The sequence below is a fragment of the Poromitra crassiceps genome, assembly GCF_964638095.1.
Source record: "Poromitra crassiceps genome assembly, chromosome: 21".
Classification (NCBI taxonomy): Eukaryota; Metazoa; Chordata; class Actinopteri; order Beryciformes; family Melamphaidae; genus Poromitra; species Poromitra crassiceps.
In genome coordinates this window covers 27034345-27056656 of record NC_139638.1, presented here as the reverse complement: position 1 = coordinate 27056656, position 22312 = coordinate 27034345, and the positions used below count along the sequence as shown (strand labels likewise).

General features: G+C 46.5%; 2 protein-coding genes across 2 annotated transcripts; one reads left to right on the top strand and one right to left on the bottom strand.

Annotated features, from left to right (window-relative positions):
- The first annotated feature begins 1582 nt into the window (after positions 1–1582).
- mlana (melan-A) lies at positions 1583–5697 on the top strand. Its single transcript, XM_083657647.1, has 5 exons — positions 1583–1678; positions 2561–2656; positions 3058–3154; positions 3587–3700; positions 5171–5697. The coding sequence occupies exons 2-5, from the start codon at positions 2565–2567 to the stop codon at positions 5237–5239; spliced, it is 372 nt and encodes a 123-aa protein (XP_083513773.1). The 5' UTR covers positions 1583–1678; positions 2561–2564; the 3' UTR covers positions 5240–5697.
- Positions 5698–5835: 138 nt separating this feature from the next.
- Positions 5836–21508, bottom strand: brd10 (bromodomain containing 10; the record flags this gene model as incomplete). Its single annotated transcript, XM_083657401.1, has 9 exons — positions 5836–8452; positions 9320–11359; positions 11786–11973; positions 15835–15950; positions 16101–16190; positions 16635–16693; positions 16963–18602; positions 20065–20265; positions 20778–21508. 9 exons carry the CDS (start codon positions 21506–21508, stop codon positions 6360–6362), a joined length of 7158 nt encoding a protein of 2385 aa, XP_083513527.1. The 3' UTR covers positions 5836–6359.
- Between the last annotated feature and the right edge of the window lie 804 nt (positions 21509–22312).

Here is a 22312-nt window from a genome sequence, read left to right as displayed (position 1 = left end):
TGAAGATATGGGGGGGGGACACAACCACAGCGCCCACAGTGTCCCAGGCGAGAATCGAACTCAGGACCTTCTAACTGTGAGGCGACAGCGCTACCGACTGCGCCACCGTACCCCCGTACCTGTGTGTACCTGTGCGCACCCTCAAACAGCAATGTGAGAGCGGTGACAGAAAGTACAGATTGAGCTTCATTGCCTGAGAACAACTTCTACAATGCCATTAAGCATTAAGACACTTGGCTCCAGAGGTCTCCTTAAAAGTGTAGATGGGGTAATCCTCCTGACCTAAAGGATCAGGCCAAATTAGTCCAAAGGTGGGGGCACACACTCCAGCACCTCTCCTGTCCACCCGTGCATCTGCTATAAGAGCCTACACAGAGGTCCTGTGCCACACCCACTGTTCCAGCCACCACCCCACCTGAAGAGCCCATCTTCTCCATCTCATGACTCGCCACGTGTCATTGTACCACACCTCCAACATCTTGGTCTCCTTCCTCTCAGATGATCACAACATTGACCCGGATTATGCAGAACTGCATCGCACGAGCATCATCCTCTTTTGAACGCTTTCAAGAACATGCTCTTCAACAGCTCCAACCTTCAGCCGTCAACCAAAGTCACGTGTCTATCAGGCAGTATGAATCTCCTTACTGCTTTATGGATGTGAGACAAGGACTTGTCACCACCATAAACAACTACAGTAGAAGCCTTTCACATCAGATCTCAGGTCAGATTTCTTCAAGTGTCCTGGCAGGGCCGTGTAGCACACTCAACCCTACAGGGGGCCAACAGCAGAAGTCACCATATGCTGACATACATTGTAGATAGGGCCAGTGAAAGACGTAATAGACATTACATACATTGAGTTTACCCACCTTTTTACGCTGATATAAATATATCAGTTTTATCTTATCATATTAATATCTACATCATTTATTTGCGTCATAAACACACTGTAGGCCTCAACAAAACCATGCCAGTTGATTTAAATCTATAAACATGTCTACATTGAGTTCTCAATTAATACACAATATTACCTAGAATTTGTTAATGTTACGCTACTGAAAACTCACTATCGTAATATAATATAATATAATATAATATAATATAATATAATATAATATAATATAATATAATATAATATGCCTATTGGGGCAGGCTCAATTGTGGGTGACTTTACTTTATTTCCCCCATATTTATACATATTCCAATGGGGAGCTGCTGTGATAAATGATTTGTATAGTAGCCTATTGTTATAAGAAAAAAGTAGTTTAGGCATAGTTCTTTTTCAACGGGGTATTCTTTTATTCATTTAGTTTCTTTTACTTTTATCATATTTATTCTTTTAAAGTCTTCTCTGTGTGCTGAATTTAACGAGAGCTTGCAGCCTGTGCTGTGGATTATACAGGGCTGAAGGAAAGTCAGCAGCTGACTCTCGTAGTGGATAACAGTTTTGTCTTGAGGACCGCGGGGTTTCACGCTAATTACTCCGCTTCAATAGATTTAACTATGAGGCTGAAACCCGTGACGGTCATGAGAGTCGCCTGCCCCTCGCTGCTCTCCTGCAGACAGGATCTGGATATTTCAGCAGGGCAAACCAGTGAGCTGAGGACCAGCACTTTGCAGAAGAAGGAGACCCAGTCACAGGAGCTGTTCTCCACAATCTAATTATCTCATTTGGGTAAGAGGAGCTTTTTTCTTTTTTCCTAACAGAGGATTCCCTGACATAGGCATAACCTGCTGTTGGATGTTGATGTATATTGTTCAAATGTGTTGCTTATGGTCTACTTTTATTTAACATTACCATAATAATGCCATTAATAATGCCATTGTTGTAGGCTGAAATGGGGGGGATTATCCAAATCGACTTTTAACAAAAAACTAAAGATGCTGTCTCACAGCACCTGCACCATCTCAACTGTTGCTGTAGGCCTACTTGAAGTTACAGGAGGAGAACGATGTCTTTAACCCAATTTATTGATCCACTCGATATATAGGAGGGAGAAGGCATGTAAGCCTACATGTAGCCTACATGGAGCCTACATGTAGCCTACATGTAGCCTACATGGGGTGTGTGCAGTGGGGGGAGGACACCAATCAGATGATCATCTTGTTGAATACAAGGAATGTTTCGTCAAAATTCACAATTATGATCAATGTTTACAATGATAAAAAACAACAACTAAAGCCATGTTTTAAGATGTAAAAAACAACAACTCTACTTTGACTCATAAAGTGTGTCTGATACACTCCCCCCCCCCCCACGCAGAAAAAAACAAACAGAAAAAGATTCTCATTAAAATCCTTAAAATGACTTCCCTTCCTTCTCCCTCATGAAAAATTCCAGGATCTGTATGCATGTATATATACCGTATATTGTCAAACTCTGCTCATCCATTTTAATTAGAATAAACAAAGGGGGCGGAGCCTCTCTTGATGGTTGTTTGCATAACGGCAATGGAAAAAGAGGCCTATAAAAATGTAACACAGCCGCTACAGTACACTATATTATGTCAATACATTGATTGTAGAGTTTAGTAAGGATTTTCCTACTGACTTTCAGGTGGATGCCACGGCATCATCATACTGACGGGATGCCTCGTGGGGACTTCAACATTTTCTTTGCCAGCAGGCGTGGTGGATCCCTGAGAGCTGAGGAGTAGGTGCATTTATTTCACTTCACAATACCTGAACACCTTTTTGGTTTCACAATAGTTGACCACCTTTTTACCCGATATAAATCTATTTGACAAACATAATGGTATTATTTTAAGAGAAAAAGCCGTAAACTAGGCTCATGCATTTTTTGAAAGTGTAATTGTGTCTCTTTTGGTGGTTGTCTACGATACTACGGTGACCGACCGGAGGACTCATAGTTTACCCTTGTATTTATTTACAACTGCTCATAACACAACACGAAAGTTCACATCAATTAAGATCCAGTCTCATAATAAACCTATTCAGCTCAACGTTGATATTTGCAGATATTTTTAGATTGAATTCCATCTGTTGATCAACGAGCTACTACTTATGTTCTCTGAACTGTGTTGTGCACCACAGGGCAGTGGGTGTCACTCTGCTGGTGATCATCCTGGCTGCTCTCTGCATCCTGGGCTGCTGGTACTTCAGGAAGAGGAATGGATATAAAATACTCCGGGTAAGACCACCTTTTTTTGCATACACCCTGGCTGTAATCCAACTTTAAGGCCCCCAGAAGCCAGTTCTCAAAGTCAGTTTACGAGGGCCAGGGGCAATCGCTGGGTTTCTCTCAAGCATCACAGCACAACAGACTCTAGACTTCGTCGAAATAATCATACCATCATTATACCAAGATACTTTTTGTGATCAAATGCCTTAGTGGCACCGTGGTCCACCTTAAAAATCATCATGCGTGACATCAAGGGATTTCCACACTTGTAGGGACACACCAATTGATATGTTGCATATTTATTACAGAATGATATACTGTATCTATACTTTATTCAGCTGATGGCAAACTACTCAGAAAAGTGACATCTTCTTCTCTTGTCTCTCGTTTTCACACACTGTATTGTCATACACTTTTGTATCTGCACCTCTTTCTCTGCAGAACCCCAGGCCGGGCTCACCAGGCTACACAGGAGGCCAGTACAGCGAGGCAGGAGGCTCGGCAGAGAACAAGATGGCAATGGCGCTTACCGACTTCGGCAGCCTCCGACCTGCGGTGAGGAACAGCCCGTGACTGAGGAGCCTTCCCCTTGTTGTGCCCCTTTCCTGTTCTCTGACAGAGACGTTTTTAAAGTTAGGCAAGAGTGGGTGATAGTAAATTAGGCATTCGCAGTGTTTCCCCTACCATTCTACAGGCCTGGCGGGCCCGCCAGGCCAACGGCGCCCCCGCCAGGCCAGAAAGAAATGGCAAAAAAAAAAAAAAAAATCCTGCTCTTCCCAAAATCTCAATAAACCTTTATGGCATATTATTACAATACAACAATAACTGGCTGGTGTTGACGGTAATAGAAGATGCCAAATCATTCAAAACAATAAGCATTTTGCTTTTAGGAGCATCGTGCCAGTGCGTGGCGCTGTTCCAAAACGTGTGAACGTGTGTCGTTGCCTGCACATCCCATAATACAACTGTTCGCATCGCATCCCATAATAGTATGATGATACTTGGGATGCCAACATAGATGCTAACAGGTTAGCTAAAAGTTTAGCGTCGCCAGCGAGGTCCCCCCCCACAGTTGCGGTCGGGGTACGCTTCGAAATCCCTCCAGGCCTGAAACATTTTTCTAGGGGGAAACACTGGCATTGGAAGCACAATTGTCTTCACTTCTTAAAAGAACTGGTCTCATTTCAATACTTTAACGATGAACTAGTGCTTCAAACTCACTGCAACCCAAACTCAATACAGTGGGTAGTTGTTCAATACAAAGCCTGGGGGATCATGTGACCACAGTGTGCTACACGTGAGGCTGATGCAACGGATGCCTGCGAGAAAGATTATTATATCACCAGACTAGAGGTGGGATTAAAAACCCATTCCCAAGGCATGTGTGTGTTGTTGGGGGGATCAGCACCTTATCATGAGATATGGGGCGGCATTAGCTCAGGAGGTAGAGCTGTCGCCTGGGAATCGGAAGGTTCCCGGTTCGAGGCTGGCTCCTCCCGGCAGTGTGCCGAAGTGTCCTTGAGCAAGACACTGAACCCTCAACTGCTCCCGACGAGCAGATAGACTATATAAAATGTGTTCTATAAATAGTCCATTTACCATATGCTGTTGCAAAAGCCACAATATTCTCGAGAGCTGCACCCCCGACTGGAATTCCCTCCCCCAGCCTATCAGAGACTCACCTTCACTCCCCACTTTTAAATCCCGACTCAAAACCTACCTGTTCTCCCACGCTTCCAACCTCCCCTACCCTTAACCACCTCTTCCTACCTCCTCTTTTTCCACTTCCCTCTCTTCTGTCTGGCCCCTGTCCCTCCCTCCCCTCTGTTTTCATAGATCCCTGATCAATGTCTTAATTGTTACTTGTATCTGTTGCCTGTTGTGATCTTGTTTTCTATGTACTCATACTGCGTCAGCGTCTTTGGGTCATTGAAAAGCGCTTTATAAATACAATTAATTATTATCATAATCTCTATTGCAGCAGTTACCATCGTTTATTAATGTAATGGCTCCTTCCTGTTGCAGGTTCCCAATGCCCCTCCTGCCTATGAGAAGGTCTCCTCGGGGCCACAGCCTCCTCCCTATTCACCCTGAGCAGCCCCCAAGAAGAGAAGCCGACTGTATATTAAACTCTCAACTTCATGTTGTCTGTTGATATCAATCTCGTTATCAACTTTTTTTTATTTGATCATTATACTAACATTGTTTGATGTGATGATGCCCTGTATGACTGTTTGTAATCACCCAATGTTATTAGTTGTGTATACATTAGCATCGACTACAATTATAAATGTATCACTTATTTTGAAAAGTCTGTCAATGTTTTTCCAGTGTATGCACATTCATGTATCTTGGTTATTGTTTCAATAAACAATCAAAAACAATTTAAGAACAAGCCTAAAAGGAAGCAGCCCATACAAAACTAGCCGGGGACAATTGCATTGTTTATTTACATGCAAGTAATGTCCACATTTCTCCAATGAAAATGTACCTACTAAATGTGTTTGAAAAATCTATATGGTAAAAATAAATAAATGTGATTTCAAAACATTTTATATGGGCTCAAACATGTAGTACAAATCCATCTATTAGTTTATATTTCTAACATGTAAAATGTAGTTTTCAAACAGTTAACTGGTGAGGAAAAAAGGACAATGTTACAGAATCTGGATACAGACAGTTGTATTGTTCAAACAGACAAAGTAGAGCAAGTTGTACCAATCAATACAATTCCAATAAATATTTCTTTAAGCAGTATCTAATGGCATTGAAAAGTATTACAAAAACTTTCAGCTGAAATCCATTTGATCTACCACGCCCCATTCTACTGGTTTCTTATATTTCATATTACTGGCCATGACATGTTAAACGAAATAAAAGAATAAACAAAATTAAATAAAAAATCAAGAGTCCGCAACATTCATCTGAGGGCAACCCCAAATAGTTTTCACTTCAGAAAACCATCACAGTATACATTTCCAGTCTGCTATGTTTGAGCATATAGTTTACCTACAATATGACCTAACCGTAGGATTTACTGTAACCTACCATAGCTTTGATCAATTTAAGTTATGACTCAAACTACAGCTGAAAAGCAGTTTCTTGACTAACCTCGAAAGCAACAGAAGCAATGGTTACGCGCCCTGACAAAACGAAAAGCAGCTGAAATATCAGTGGTGTCTGACCAAGTCCTCACATTAGTTGGCTCAGCGGCTCAGTTCATTGGTTCACTTGTCTCTGCCTGTGAAGGCTGTACGGAAGAAGTATTTGTGTGGGCGGTGGGCAGCGCGTCAGTAGAACCGCTAGGGGCGACCACCAGTGTTGCCACTGGTCTGGGGCAGGTTGTCGGGTTGACTGGGCACTGAACTGTGTTCAGAACAGCACCGTCTGGACTGACGAGTAGCTTAGATGTTACATCCGTATGCTTACCTGAGGCAGAGGTCTGCAGAGAGGGCTTTCCCAGTGCTTGATTGGTCAGAACAACAGGTGGGCGGAAGGTCTCGTTTGTCCTCGGTGCTCCGATTGGTTGAGCTGGCGTCGTTATTACGGTGCTGCTGCTCGATGGCAGCGTGGTTGCCACGGGAGATGCTTGGAAGCTGTTAACAACAGCGCCTCCGATAGGTGGAACCGTAGCAACAGGCAACGTCGTCTGCATCCTGGACGCCGTGCTTACAATCGGCGGGACAGCCACTGTTGGCAAAACCTGTGTCCGTGTGCCACCGAGTACCGATTGCACGACCGCGGTGACCGGTTTGATTGTTGTGTTCATTACGCCCGGTGACGCCTGCAGTGTACTGGACGTGTGCAGTGACGCCTGCAGTGTACTGGAAGGTGCTGGGATCCAAAGTGCTGCCTGCTGAGGCTGTATGCCTGGGCCCAGGCCGGTCACGGAGACAACTTGCCGGGCAGGGGGAGTGAAATGCAAACCTGTGGCCGAGGGGAGGGGGGCTAGAGCTGGCATGACTGGGCTGGGCAAGGCGACGGCAGACGTGGGTAAAACAGGTGACGATGGAGGAGGTGTTGAGAACCTAGCCAGGGGATGAGCTAGGGCGGGGGGCGAGAGGGTGGATGTACCAGGTGAACACTGGGCTCGCGTAGGCGTGCCGGCAGCGGGTAACCTCGCCGAAGTTGACGCCGAGCCATGGGCTTGTGTGCTGGTCGTGACTGGTGAAACTAGGGCCGGTGCGCGACCTAACCTAGGTGGGGTCGAGACCATGGTGGGTGTACCTGAAACAGGCGATGGAACATTACCGGCTCGGGGAGCTGGTAACCGCGGCAGAGCCAACACTACATTTGTTGTACTAGGTAACAAAGGTGAGCCCAGGGCAGGTGTACCTCGTTGGTCGACGGGCGTGACATTGGGATCGGTTGCTGGTACAGGTGAACCGACAGCAGGTGTGGATGCTACAACAGGAGAACTTATGGAGGGCACACCAGGCAGCCTGGCTGGGGGCGATCGGGGTAACGATGGTGCTCGGGGGGCTACAGTAGCTGGGCTGGCCACTGGAGGGGGTGCTGCTGCTGCTGCTGCTGTAGTAGTGGTGGTGGTAGCACTGGTACTAGGCACTTGTGGCGCAGGGCTGGAGATGATGAGGACATGGCTGCCTGGGCCCAAACCCTGAGGGGGGACCACAAAGCGCGTGTTGTTGAGGAGGATCTGTGTGCCAGCCGCAAGGGGTGTGCTGGTGTTAATGACTATCCTCTGCTGGATTGTGCCGGTACTGGAGGAGGGAAATGGGGTTGTAGCTGGGAAAGGGTTGGTCTTACCGGCGACACTAGCAGGCTTTACCGTGGAGGCGGGTGTTCGAGTGTTAGCGGGAGCAAGTTGCGAGGGAGCTATGACTGGCGGGGCTTCAGTGCCAGTGCCACTTAGGAGATGTGGGGACTGGTGGACCAGGGTTGGCATGGTGGTTTGGGCTGGGCTACTCTGTGCAGTAGTGGTGACTTTAGCGGGAGGGTGGCTGGAAAGTAGGCCTCTGGTCAGGCCGGGGTCTTTCCTGATTATGCACCCTGCGTGCGGAGTCACAGCAGCAGATGTGGATGTGGCGCAGCCTGGTGGAGAGATCATGCTGAAGGAGGAAATACCCTGGAGCTGAGAGCTGGTGGTCAGCGGAGAGGGCGAGGCAAGCTGGGCAGGACTGCTGGTGACCATAGGAGGACTCTTGACCAGGACCAGTCCAGTGGAGGTGGATGCTAAAGGGCCCATCTCAGAGACGGACACTGGTGTGCTTCTAGTGGGAGAATGTGACAGGGCACCGATGGTCTGTCCGAGGCTCGTCGTCCGCCCTGACAGTTGGATTTGAACACCTGCAGACACACAAGATGGACATGTTTATTTGTGTGTCATTCGTCAACAACAGCGAGCATAAGAAGAAGTCAATTTAATGTCATATAGATTAAAGCTACAATATGCAACTTTTTTCTCCCATTTTCTCCCCAATTGTAATTGGCCAATTCCCCCTGTTGTCCCGGTCGTTGCTCCACCCACTCTGCCGATCTGGGGAGAGCCGTAGATTATTACCACATGCTTCCTCCGATACATGTGCAGTCATCAGCCGCTTATTTTCACCTGACAGCGGAAATTTTCACCAGCAGAACATAGTGCATGGGAGGATCACACTATTCCCGCCAGTTCCCCTCCCCCAAACAGGCGCCCCGACTGACCAGAGGAGGTGCTAGTGCAGTGACCAGGAACACATATCCAACCGGCTTCCCACCCGCAGACACGGCCAATTGTGTCTGTAAGAACGTCTGACCAATCTGGAAGTACCGCTGCTGGGAATCAAACCCGTGTCTCTGCGGTGGTAGGCAAGTGCAGAATTGGCAATTAAAGAATAATGATTTTCACCTTCTTTACAGTCATAGTCTTCCTCACGTTTAGCCTTGTTTTACCAAGTCCACCATTGGCCACACGCACAACAAATTATATGCACACAAAAGTATCCCAAACATAATTGAAAGGGCAATTTCAGGCAGGGGGGATTTCCGCATCAACACAAAGGGTAACAAACAGACTGATATGGTATGACATAATATCGTATTTATTGAATCTTATTGAAATGTCAAAAAGTTGCATATTGTAACTATCTGCTCATTCTCATCCACATACAAAAGTACCAGTTACAGCATAAATGACTGAGGCACGCAGCTAAATGGGAAAAACAATCAACCCACCTGAGGGCAGGGTGATATTCTTGATCAACGCTTCGGAGTTGGTGCCAACAGATTGGCCGAGGTTTACGGCCATCTTTAACGTTTCACTTGCTAACGACGTGGCCAGGGGTTGCCCAATAGCCACTGGTGCTAGCGCCTGCTTTGGAATGCTTCCTGTGGAGGTGGTGGTGGTGGTAGATGATACCGCTGCGGGCTGGCTGATGAACATGACTCTTGAACCAGTTAGTGATGCTGCAGAAGAGGACGTGACGTTTGGTGCAGCCGCATTTGAGGATGAGGAAGAGGGAGTGACCAGGATGAATTTAGTCACTTGGGACCGCTCGTCTGTGCTGGCCCGTTTCACACCAGGCTTGCTGACAAACTGTTCCTGTGTGGGGAATTGGGGAACACCAGAACCACGCAGTGACCCGGTGCTTTTGACCAGTGAATGAGAACCGGCAACGGTGTTCTGTGTCGCCGGTCCGATCTTTGACGCTACTGCAGAACCGGCCGACACGTTGTAGCCTTGACTTAAAGTTACGGCAGTGCCTGCAGTCTGGCTTCCCAGGCCTGCCGAGGGAATGGTGCCAGGGACTGCAGCGAGCTTGGAAGGGGACCTTAATACTGAAGGGGTCTGTTTCTGAGGCTGGGCTGCGGAGACACTCGTCGCTGTTGGGAATGCGCACGAAGAAATCTGCGGGGGAGCAGGAGACGAAGAAGAAGAAGAAAGAGGAGGGGAAGACTTGGACACTAGAAAGGCTTTGAACTGAGGTGAGATGGTGATGACTGGACCGGCGGACAAAGAACCGAGTGCATTCTGAGCCGAGGACGTCTGGACTTTGACTATGCCCTTGTTGCCCCCTCTAGTTGTGACGAGAATGGATTGGGAGTCGCGGATACACACGGTTTTCAACTCCTGCTTATGGTCTGCAGTCTTGACAGGATCGGGAGGAAAAACTGCACCGGTAGGAGTCGTGACGGCCGAGGGGTTCGGCTTGACAGTCTGTGGAGCGCTCCTCGCTCGGGGACCGCAGGCCTGTGCCCCCTTGAAGCCTGCTGTGTTTAGGGGTCCCTGCTGCAGACAAGGAGAGCCGGCGGAAGACGGGCTCCTCGCCGTCCTGGCATCGTTTAAGGGCGCCACCTGCTGGACAGGGATTCTGCTATCTGGAATGGTAAACCCAGGCACATTGGTGGACATGCATATGGGCCCAGTCACTTTGGAAAGCGGGCCTTGGATCCTCTTAGACTGTTGTTGTTGATGTTGATGATGATGGTGGGAAGACACCTTTTCTTCAGTTTTCTGGATGAGAAGGTTAGACGGCAGAATCACCACTTGCTGCATGATCTTCTCTCCCGTCTTCTGGTCCACAACGGGCTGGACGGAGATCTTCACGGGGCTGCTGCTGTCTTTCCTTAGGAGGTGACCCAGCCCCTCAGGTACCTTGTACACCACTTGGACCGGATTTTTTGGTACTACCGGGGGTTGAGGAAGAGCTGCGGTTGTCATCGTTGCCATTACTGGTTGTTGAAGTGCTTGTGCCTGTTGTGGTCCTTGTGTCTGCATTTGTGGAGAGCTCTGGGATTTCGATGGAGACGTTTGTGCTTTCGACGGTCTGGCGGTGGCCACAGCAGAGCCGGGCAGGGACACCACTACCCGCCCTCTGCTCTGCCTAACAACACTGCTGACGGCGCCCGGGTAGTCAGCGGGCCGCTTCATTAAGGTCACTTTGTTGCCCACACTCTTAGCCAGCAGGGTGGGGATGGGCGTGTAGCCCTTAGGTAGTCCGATGGTAGGGTGGAGGATGATGGGTCTGGGTCCTGGCGAGGCCTGGGCCGACTCCGCCGTTGCCCAGGTTGAGTGCGACTCCCTGGGTTGGTTTGGTCGGTCTGGTTCAGATTTATTAGACTCGAGTCCAGAGTCGGGAGTAGAAGTAATACTGTCGCTGTATGTCGGGCCTCTTGGCGACAGACTGCGGTCGTCGTCGGTGCTGCCCAGGGGCTGTTTTAGGTGGTTGGGGGTAACGTAGGACACCATGCTGCCTCCAGCATGCCTGTTGCTTGCTGTGAAGATATATCGAACACAGATGTTAGACATTTTAAACAGGTCATCTACCAGGTCACAGTTTAGCCCTCCAATTATTATTATTATTAATTATTTTTTGCTTGTGCCATTTGACACATTGTTTTAATAGAGAATGGACCGTTACAAACTATGATTTACTTCAGCCATAAGGCAAATCTGTTACACACAGTGCTATATTGAAATCTCATGAGGTTTTGCCCGTTTGCCCTTTTACATCATGTGCACTTGTTGATAGAATTCCATCTAAAAATGCATAATTTTGGTGAGTGGCTGATCATTACTGTTACAAAACCCATCTAATTTAATCACATTTTATGATGTCTAAAAACCCGTTTGGAAAAAAGGGATTAGATGAATCTGTGTGAGTGGGTTATTTGATTGATTGTCAACGGGCATTATATTACCTCCTGTCCAAAGGCCTCTGGGAACAGCATGCTCTGGGTCTTCCTCTTCAAACCTGCTGTAGTGATCCAGTGATCCTACACTCTCTTCATCGTCGGATGTCGACGATGACGAAACACACTCCTCGCGTACAAAGTTATTGTAGTCCGGATGCTTCTTGAAGTCGTCGCATTCTTTCTTCAAACGGAGTCTGAGGTAGAGGGGAAGAAGAAGAAATAGAGGTCAAGATTTCTAGTCCAGTAATATTATGCGTTATTAAAATCAAAGTAGCAGTACAATCAAAATAGCAAAATCTTTCTTTGTGAAATTCTACAAAATCCTGCTTTCTGCTCAATTTGTGCTGCTAGCTACAATGAGTCCTGCTTAGCTGTGCTAAAACAGCACGAGACAGGGGCACGAGGTTCGCAATTTCCATACTAGGGGTGTCAAAAATAATCGATTATAAGATGCATCGCGATGCAGACGTGCACGATTCTGCATCGATTCACAAATGTCAAAAATCGATTATTATTATTTTTTTATAATCAAATAAAATATAATGGAAGTACATGCAGTTGTTTATTTTAATTATGGATCATAATACAATGCAATTTAGGGCTGTGAATCTTCACTGGCCTCACGATTCGATTATGATTCAGAGGGCTACGATTCGATTCGATAACGATTATCGATGCATCGCGATGCATCTTAACACATTCACTGCCAGCCGTTTTTTTTTTACTGTAGGTAGCTTCTGCCAAAGGTTTTTTTTGAGGATTCTGGCTCATCTTTCAAGAGCCGAGGATTCTTTTCTGCTAAGATTTTGTGAACACAAAATATCTCAAAAGAACTAATAGAATGTGTGCTTTCTCTGTCTAAAAGAGTTAGTTTGTAGAGTTAGTAGTTATGTAGGCATTAGCACTTGAATACAGCATGGTTTCAGCATCTGAAAATTTAAGCTGAGATAAATAGCTTTTTGTGAAATTCGATAGAACAGTCACTTTAACCATTCATTTTTGACGTCAGACATCTAAACAATAGTTTTGAACAGTAATTTCCTCCATAACAGCAGGAAACCCCCCCTCTCCTTCAAACTCCTCCCTCCGTGTGTGTTCTTCTCCTCTCTCCATGGCTGCAGCGGGCGTGTCACAAGCGAGTTGCTGCTGTCTGTGCTGCTGCTCCCGTCTGCTGGCGGCCGCTGGGCGAGTCTGGATGGGCTCGCTCGTTTCTTGGGGTTTCGGTTGAGAGCTTTGATGAAGCTTTTGCGATTCTGGTCTTATTTATGCTGCGTGTTTCAAAGTGTGTTGCACCCATAATCTATTATGCAAATTTGCAATCCCCCACCGCCAGCAACCAGGGCGAAAGCGAAAGCGTTTTCGCCAATCCATTTTACAGTATGAGAATGGTTTCATCGCGCGTTCCCCTGCAGTTTTGGCTCTGCTTTTTCTAGTCTGGAGAGCACTGTCGCCACTTAGTGGGTCGGTGGAATGGGTTGTACACGTTCGGTGGCTCCCATATTTATATAGGAGATGTAAAAGGCTTAGATGCACGTCCCACCGTCAAATTTTTTTTTTTTTTTTTTTTTGACGTATCAACTCGTCATTGGCAGTGAACGTGTTAAATCGATGCATCACTTTTTTTCCCGAATACATGATTCACTTTCTTTTTTCTCACTGTGTGGCTACTTTTAAAATAAAAGTGCATTTAGAATTGCATTGTATTATGATCATAATTAAAATAAACAACTGCATGTAGGTACTTCCATTATATTTTATTTGATTATATAATTTTTTTTTTTAAATAATCGATTTTTGACATTTGTGAATCGATGCAGAATCGTGCAGGTCCGCATCGCGATGCATCTTATAATCGATTATTTTTGACACCCCTAATGCAATTCCAAATGCACCTTTATTTTAAAAGTAGCCACACAGTGAGAAAAAAGAAAGTGAGAAAAAATAAATCATGTATTGCGGAAAAAAGTGATGCATCGATTTAAGATGCATCGAGATGCATCGATAATCGTAATCTAATCGAATCGTAGCCCTCTGAATCGTAATCAAATCGAATCGTAGCCCTCTGAATCGTAATCGAATCGAATCGTGAGGCCAGTGAAGATTCACAGCCCTATTCCATGCAGGCACGATTGGCTGTGTCTGCGCGTCCCCTTTGTTTTGTTGTTTTTACAAAGTCCTCGGGGTATATATACCAATTATACATAATGTTGCCCTCAATATGTTAATTTCAATTATCTGTGATAAACATTTAACAACATTTTCCCTAATTACCTGTATCTTTGGGCACTCCCATAAGCAATTAAACAAAGTTCCTTTCTCATTCAGACACTTAACAGATATCTGGAATGTTAGGGGGAATATGATGAAGTATAACAGGGGTTATATACGTTCTCATCTCATTACCAACTAATACTGGAGTCATTTGAATCTTGTTATTGACTCTTTTTGTGCCTTTAAACAGGCCATTTCCCAATCTTCCACAGCAATATATTCTTGTGTGTCTATTATCTAAGCCTTAGATAATATACACACAAGAACCTATATATACATATATACCTACCCATATACTGTACATACCTATGATGTTGATTCTGTTGAATAGGTTACCAAGAGGTTATACAATCTAGATATGTGTCCCCTACCATTCATATTATTCAGTGTAATTTCCTCAATAACGGATGGGGTATGGTCAACTTGTATTTTGATGTTATGAAGCTTCTTAACACATTGACTGCCAGCCGTTTTTTTCTTGCTGTAGGTAGCTTCTGCCAAGCCGTTTTTTGAGGATTGTGGCTCATTTTACAAGAGCCGAGGATTCTTTTCTGCTTGGAGTTTGTGAACATACAATATCTCAAAAGTACTAATAGAATGTGTACTTTCTCTGTCTAAAAGAGTTAGTTTGTAGAGTTAGTAGTTATGTAAGCATTAGCAGTTGAATACAGCATGGTTTTAGCGTCAGAAAAAATATTCAGAGATAAACGGCTTTTTGTGAAATTCGATAGAACAGTCACTTTAACCATTCATTTTTGGCTCTCTCTCTCTCTCTCTCCCTCCCCCTCTCGCTCTCTCTCTCTCTCTCTCTCTCTCCCTTCCCCTCGCTCTCCCTCCCTCTCTCTCTCTCTCTCTCTCTCTCTCTCTCCCTCCCTCTCGCTCTCCCTCCCTCTCTCTCTCTCTCCCTCCCTCTCGGGAGGGAGACGCACTAGGTTTAATCCTAGTGAGAGGGGGAGAGGGAGAGAGAGAGAGAGAGAGAGAGAGGGAGGGAGGGAGAGAGAGCGAGAGAGAGAGAGAGAGAGAGAGGGAGAGAGCGAGAGGGAGAGTTGCTTCAACTCCTCCCTCCGTGGGCGTTCTTCTTGGCTGCAGCGGCCGTCACAAGCTTGTCACCAGTCTCAGTGCTTTGCTGCTGTCCTGTGCCTGTGGCTGCGCGGCCGCTGTTTGAGGAAGTCGGCATGGACTCGCTCGCTTCTTGGAGTTTTGGTTGAGAGAAGCTTTTGCGATTCTGGTCATATTTATGCTGCGTGTTTCAAAGTGTGTTCCACCTGTAATCTATTATGTAAATTTGCAATCCTGCATCGCCAGCAATCAGCGCGAAAACGAAAGCGTTTTCCCCCATCCATTTTCATGAGAATGGCTGGGGTGAGAATGGCGTGACAAGTTAAAAAAATGCTTGCCTTCCTCTAGTCAGGAGAGCACTGTTGCCACTTAGTGGGTCGGTGGAATGGGTTGTAAACGTTCGGTGGCTCCAATAATTATATAAGAGATGTAAAAGGGTTAGATGCACATCCCACGGTCAAAAAAAAAAAAATCATTTTTTTGACGACTCAACTCGTCGTTGGCAGTGAACAGCTGGATTGTGTTTGACGACTCAACTCGTTCTTGGCAATTAACGTGTTAATTGAAAATGATTTGTAAAAATGTTTTCTAGATATTTGAGACCCATGACACAATTCATCAAATGAAAGAAAGTTAAGTAGTAATATCTTAACGGTACAATTTCTGATACAAAATAATAATATAGGCTCCATCCACTCGTAATTTCACCGTCAAATGAGTGTTACCTGTTCCTTTGGTAGGCCTTGACAAGTTTGGGCTCCCAGGGTGAGAGCTCGTTCAGTAGTCGGATTAGAGTGATGTGCAGATCCCTCACGGCTTCTTTCTTGACGTACCACCGGCCCTGCTGTCAAGTTTCAGAAATACAAAGAACTTCTCAGTCAGGTCAGGTCAGGTCACTTGACATGACATGTGAGGAACCCACTGATCTCCACTGTGGCCCTGTGGGCAGTATGGTTGACTCAGTATTGACACAACCGTAATCGCCACTAACCGATCTCTTTTTGGTGCTCTGCAGGTAATCAAACTCATCCTCCGTCTTACTGATCAGCTCCCGCAACTCCTCAATACTGGTGCATACCAACTACAGACCAGGAGAAAACAAAGAGTAAGAAAAAACAGAGATGGAAAAAGATGGGAGGAGAAAGGGTAACGAGCAAAACTAGTGTAAGAGACGTATTACAAGATGCATCAGAAAATGGCACTTTACAAGAATGACATTTACAAATACAGCAACCCAATACAGATCTTTTCCAAAAAAAAAGAATATCATGAAAAAAAAAATCCAAATACAGTATTTCAAGAAATTAGAATAGTGTGAAGAAAATCAGCAGTTACTTCTCAGTTGTGACTGACTCCAGCCTCAGTTCACTCCCTCTGAATCTCCGCCAAATTTTTGAATCGTCTTTGCTCGACAATCCGCTGAAGCCCACGGTCATCCATGGTATTTCCATGATATTCACATTTTTTGGAAAGGATCTGTATATGATCTGCTGAAGGGATTATATTGCACCATAAGTGTGAGTACCTTAAACGATGGCTCAACTTGGGGTTCTTTGATTTTCTTTGAAGAGTCCAGCTTTTTCCCTGTCAAGAAGACAATGGAAGTCTGTATTTTGTTTTTATTGGACCTTCTCCAAGTTCACCAAGCAGAAACTGAATAAACCAACAAATTCTTATTAATAACGATGATGACGAAGAAGTAGCAGCAAGTAATTCGAAGAATATAGCGGAATTTGTCGTGAACTATACCGTACTGCATTTTGCCCAGTGAATCAACATTTACTTAAATCTTAAATGTACTGCCAGTAGAACTGAGGTTGGCAGTGCAAAACTAACAGCTTTTTTTTTATCACCTGTGTTTTTCTTCCTCTGGTCTTTCCTCTTGATTGTGGTGGAGACTCTCCGCACGGCGGCCTCGGCGGCCTGGGCCTGGCACGGCCTCGTCCTGCCCGCGCGCCGCAGTTGCCTCTGCTCCCCCTTCGCCCCCAGCAGCTGCTGCCTCTCGCGCTTTTTCTTCCGCCTTTTCTTTTTAGTCCGGAGCCTGTCGCTCGCCCTGTCCTCGCTCGAACTCTGCGTGCTCTCGGATGACAGCGGTGTGACCGGCCCCGGTGAGCCACCGCCACCACCGCCGCCGCAGCAGCAGTCTGAGTGTTGCTGCTCAGGTTTAACGTGACCGCCGGTGTTGCCTCTAGAACACTGGGAGCAGGAAGAAGACACTCGCTGCCCCCGGCTGGGACTCTCTCCCTCCATTTTGACCTCTGCCACTCGGGCCGGTGCGGCGGGGTTGTTGGAGCGAGCCGGCGACCGGCCCGTGTAGCTGTGCTCCCCCACGCTCAGACAGGGCTCCTGGGTCTCGGCCTTAATGGTGCGCCCCGACGCCGACGACAAGCCCTGCTCCTGCTTTAACCGGAGTCTCTTAGACCGGTGCCCCGACTCGGCCCTCTCTTCCGTCAAATTCATTTTCACATCGCCGCCTCTGAGAGAGTTGAGAGAGTCGGTGTGAATTTTCAAGTTGGATTTCGAGTCTTCGCTGGAGTCGCCGTGACCTTCCTCCGAGGAGCCCGAATCAGACTCCTCCTCCTTCACGGGCCACGAGTTCAGCCCCTCATTCTCCTCCTCTCTATCGCCATTTTCCCGTTTGAAAACCCAGTGTTTGTCTGCTCGCTCCTTCCCGCCGTCTTCAGACTCCCCCCGTTTCCATGGAGACTCGCTTTTCTCCCTCTCATCCTTCATCCCGTCCGACTCCTCCTCGCCCTCTGTCGCTGCCTCTATTTCAATCGCCTTCGCCCAGACAGGGGGGAAGGGGAAATCGGGGGGCATGCAGGGGCTCTGGCTGTAGACCCTTAAGTCTGCCCCACAAAAATGTGGAAAGTGTATATAGGCGTTGTCCATGCCGTCGTAGCCCAGAATGGACTCCCGACACTCGTGTATGGGCTGGTTCAGCACCGCGTCCTGCACGTCCTTCTGAGTCTCGTACACATTGTCACACAGCCCCTTCAGAAGCCACACTCGCTGGTAGAAGGGCAACAGGTGGAAGGGAGCCTCCTCCAACGGACTCACCAGGCCGAGGACGCGGAAGAACTGGTGGCAGAGGCCCAGCTGCTGGGCCCGGGCCGGCTGATCGTGGGAGGCGCCGACGGCCCGGTACCAGCCCAGCACCCGCTGCCTGAGCTCCAGCTCCCAGCGGCAGTAGGGCAGGGCGGGCCGTCGGTGCACGGTGGCCCTCCTCTGCGACGGGGAGAGGAGGGCGGACATGATCTTGCAGAGGAAGAGGTTGCAGCGGGGCATCAGCAGGCAGCGCTCCAGCTCGAAGAAGATGATCTCGGGGAGGTTGAGGGCCGTCTGAGCCAGGCAGAGGAAGTGCCCGATGGCGGGGAGCTCCCACAGGGTGTCCACCGTGTGGGAGGCGGCCTGTGACAGCAAGCTCTGCTCCCACTCGTCCACCTCCTTGGCGGACATCTCCTCTGCCTCCTTCTTCTCCACCTCACGCTGCCTATAAAAGCCAGAGAACAGATGTTGATAATGGTGGATGCAGCGCCGATGCTAGGCACACATTAGGGGTGTCAAAAATAATCGATTATAAGATGCATCGCGATGCGGACGTGCCCGATTCTGCATCGATTCACAAATGTCAAAAATCGATTATTTAAAAAACTCAAATAAAATATAATGGAAGTACATGCAGTTGTTTATTTTAATTATGGATCATAATACAATGCAATTCCAAATGCACTTTTATTTTAAAAGTAGCCACACAGTGAGAAAAAAGAAAGTGAGAAAAAATAAATAAAAAAAGTGATGCATCGATTTAAGATGCATCGAGATGCATCGATAATCGTAATCGAATCGAATCGTAGCCCTCTGAATCGTAATCGAATCGAATCGTGAGGCCAGTGAAGATTCACAGCCCTTAGCACACGTGCGCAACAAAGTGCCACGAGAGGCATCATCCCAAGAATTACACCATGCTCAAACGGACAGTACCGTGGATGGCCCACAGTTTGGCTGTAATGCCCCTTCTAAAATTAACTATCCACACGGCCAGTTTGGCATTCCCTGTTTTCAACTGGCCACGCTGCCCTTAAAAGAAAGTCGCGGTACTCCTTGTTTAAGACTACATGCAACGCAGTGAATAAACAAACTCACGTTCACGAGGCGTTTAGGGAGCATGGTAAATAGTAGACGCTGTGAGGCGTTTAGGGAACATCTGTAATTTGTAGCAACAGAAAATAACCTGGGTTACACTTACGTTATTGTGTGTTACTGGACATGAATAACTTTGCAAACTGAGCCATCTTACATGTGCTGTATCACACTGCAGCACTTCATTTCTCTATTTAAATATTTATTTTGTTGAGGAAAAGGGAATGAAAAAATTATGTTAAGAAGGTTTTGGCCTTCTTTCTTGACTGTTATATATATATACTGTATATATATATACCGGTAGTTAGTTCTATAGTGCGCTATTCACCTTATGTAGAAGAGAGAGAGAGTCTGGCTTGAGAGACTAACAGGAAGTGTAAACACAATCGGGTTAGGGTTAGTTCTGATTGTGTTTACACTTCCTGTGACTCATAAGCTTAGTCTGACTCCTATGTGAGTCAAACTAGGTTTGACCAGGTGAGTCAGACTAGTTTGAGCAGGTAAAACAGCCGGCGTTTTGAACAGGAAGTCGTGACACAGTGGGTCAAGTGGGCGGGGCTACATGAGGTGAATAGCCTCCTGTTAATTCAAAGTTCTGATTTTCTATTTGTAACATTGATAATGAAAATGTATTGTGTGTTTTTCTTGGGAGGAGGGGGGGGGGGCACCATGTAGCAATTACGCTTAGGGCACCCAAATGAACAGCAGTGGTGGAATTTGCTATTTACAGCCAAGTTTAACCCATTTTTTGTAATAAATACTACAGAACTATCGCAGCCATTTGTTATCCTCTCTCTCATATATTCACCCACCTCTTCTCCTCCTTGGCTCTCTGCTGCTCTTCCAGCCGGAGGCTCTGGACCATGATGGATTCATGCCCACCAACAGTGAGGGTAGCCAGGCTACGAGGTGCCAGCCTCCTTCTGGTGGAAGTCCCCCCTGAACTCCGTTCCTCCTCGGCACCAAAACGACCTTTAGAGGTCACGGCCAAAGTTGTCTTCTCTCGCAGGGTCCTGGTTAAATAGATGGAGAAGGAAGAAATTGTCAAATGCTTCATAGGAGCTGTTGAGGTTGTAAAAAGGAAACATTATGTCCACTCCACACCATTTACACAATCAGTTAGCAAAACAGCCATTCAAAATGCACAAATAAATGTGCTCATTTTAAATTGTAACATTTAAATGGAAATATATATATATATATTTTTTATAAATATGATCAATAAGTTTGAAATAGGAGAACTGTGTCATCATAATACACTACTGACCAGATCCACATTGTCCCATTCAAATATTTTTAATGTAATAAAAATAATGGCATAGAGGTAATTCTATTCCACTTTAATAAGTGTATTTTATAAATTAGTCTGAAGCTTCCTTTGCTGTAATTGCATTTGTTGCCACTGCCAGGCAATATGAACTAAAACAAATTAAACAACTTTTGGGCTCTGGTGATTTCAAGTGGCATAGCTGTGAAACCAGTCAGTGCTGAGCTTTGTTCTGAGGGGTGATAAAGTGTAGTTCACCTGGAGAGCAATGTAAGCTTCTGCTCCAGCATGATTTCCAGCTTCTGGGCCTGTTTGGAGATCCAGTGGTCCACCCCGTGGTAGCGATAGCAGTTCTCCAGCATCAGCCTGAAGTCTGCAACAAACTCTGTCATGGTTTCATACTCCTGGCTGACAAACTTCTCCTCCATCCGCCGCAGGCACATGGACTGTCTGAGCTGAGCCTGGCCCCAACCCCGGACCCCTCCGATACCATGCTGGGCCTCCAGGTGGCCGATGGGATGCAGGAATGGGCTGGTGATCCCTTTGTGCTTATCCAGGAGAAAGCCAGTGAATATCCTATACGCTTGCTGGACCTCATAGTTCATATCTTCCTCAAAGCTAGTGCTGTTGGTGGAGATGCAGACCTCAGGCAGAGATAGGTCGCTGTTGGAAAACTCTGACATGCCATCGTTGCTAAGTGCAAGGTGGTCACCGACAGCGATAGCATCTCCACTGTCGCTGGCACACTGTGACACTACCATAGTCTCGACCTCACAGGTGCCGTTACTGAGGCCTTCTTCAGTTATGGCCAGGTCTGTGCCTTCAGTGCCGCTGCTGTGCCATTTGGAGTCTGAGGAGGACCTGATGAGCACATTGGACTGCTGGGGCGATGGGCCTGGCTCTGCCAGTGTCCGGTCCTGGTTGTGGAACAGCTGGTGACTAGAAACTGCTGTGGATTCGTCTGTCATCATCATGTCCCCCTGATTCATAGTGCAGGCACCTGAGGGGGGGTAACAGGTGTCACCTATTATTGTGAACTTTCATGTTACAATCAGTACTCCTGCAGACAGTTTGAGGGAAGGGAGAAACTACCACCCAAACACAAAAACAGTCCAGACTCAGCACGTAGTTATTTATACTCTATTATTATTACTGCGGTGAGGCGTTAAAGACTCAGCATCACTGCAAGGTAGGTCGATTTGAGTAGACGTAGCTAGTCAAGTCAAGTTTTCTGCTAACTTAGCTCCTAATGTCATGACAGCTAACGTTGCCTAACTAGTATATCGGGCTCGGTATGCTACTAACGTTAGAATGTTTACCTCATGCGGTTGTGTCATCTTACTTACTTTCCCTAACTAATAACGAACTTTTATTTTCCCACGAATCATTGGCTGACTGGCTTGCTTGAAGTTAGCTAATATTAGCGAGTTAGCTAGCGGTACAGGCACAATTAAGTCTAGAAAGTTTATTATTTTTGCTCATATAGGAATCTAGAATGCACCCATTTATCACAAAAAAATAAGGCCCGAACAAACTGGCCAGAGGGAGAGCTGGGTTGGTTAAACAACATACCTCGGCGTTTTCAGTGCTGCTGCTCCAGAAACACACCACGCAAGATAGCTTTTAGCCAGCTTAGCTACCACGGCAGCTTGAGCTTGCTAGCTGGGTTAGCTCGCTATTGTTTCCCAACTGGGGCCTGTAATTGCTGCGTTCGCTGTCCATTAGTAACAATGTTGTAGTAACTCAACATTTGGGAGAGAAAAGTTCTGCAGGCGTCTCATCTCGCCAGTGCA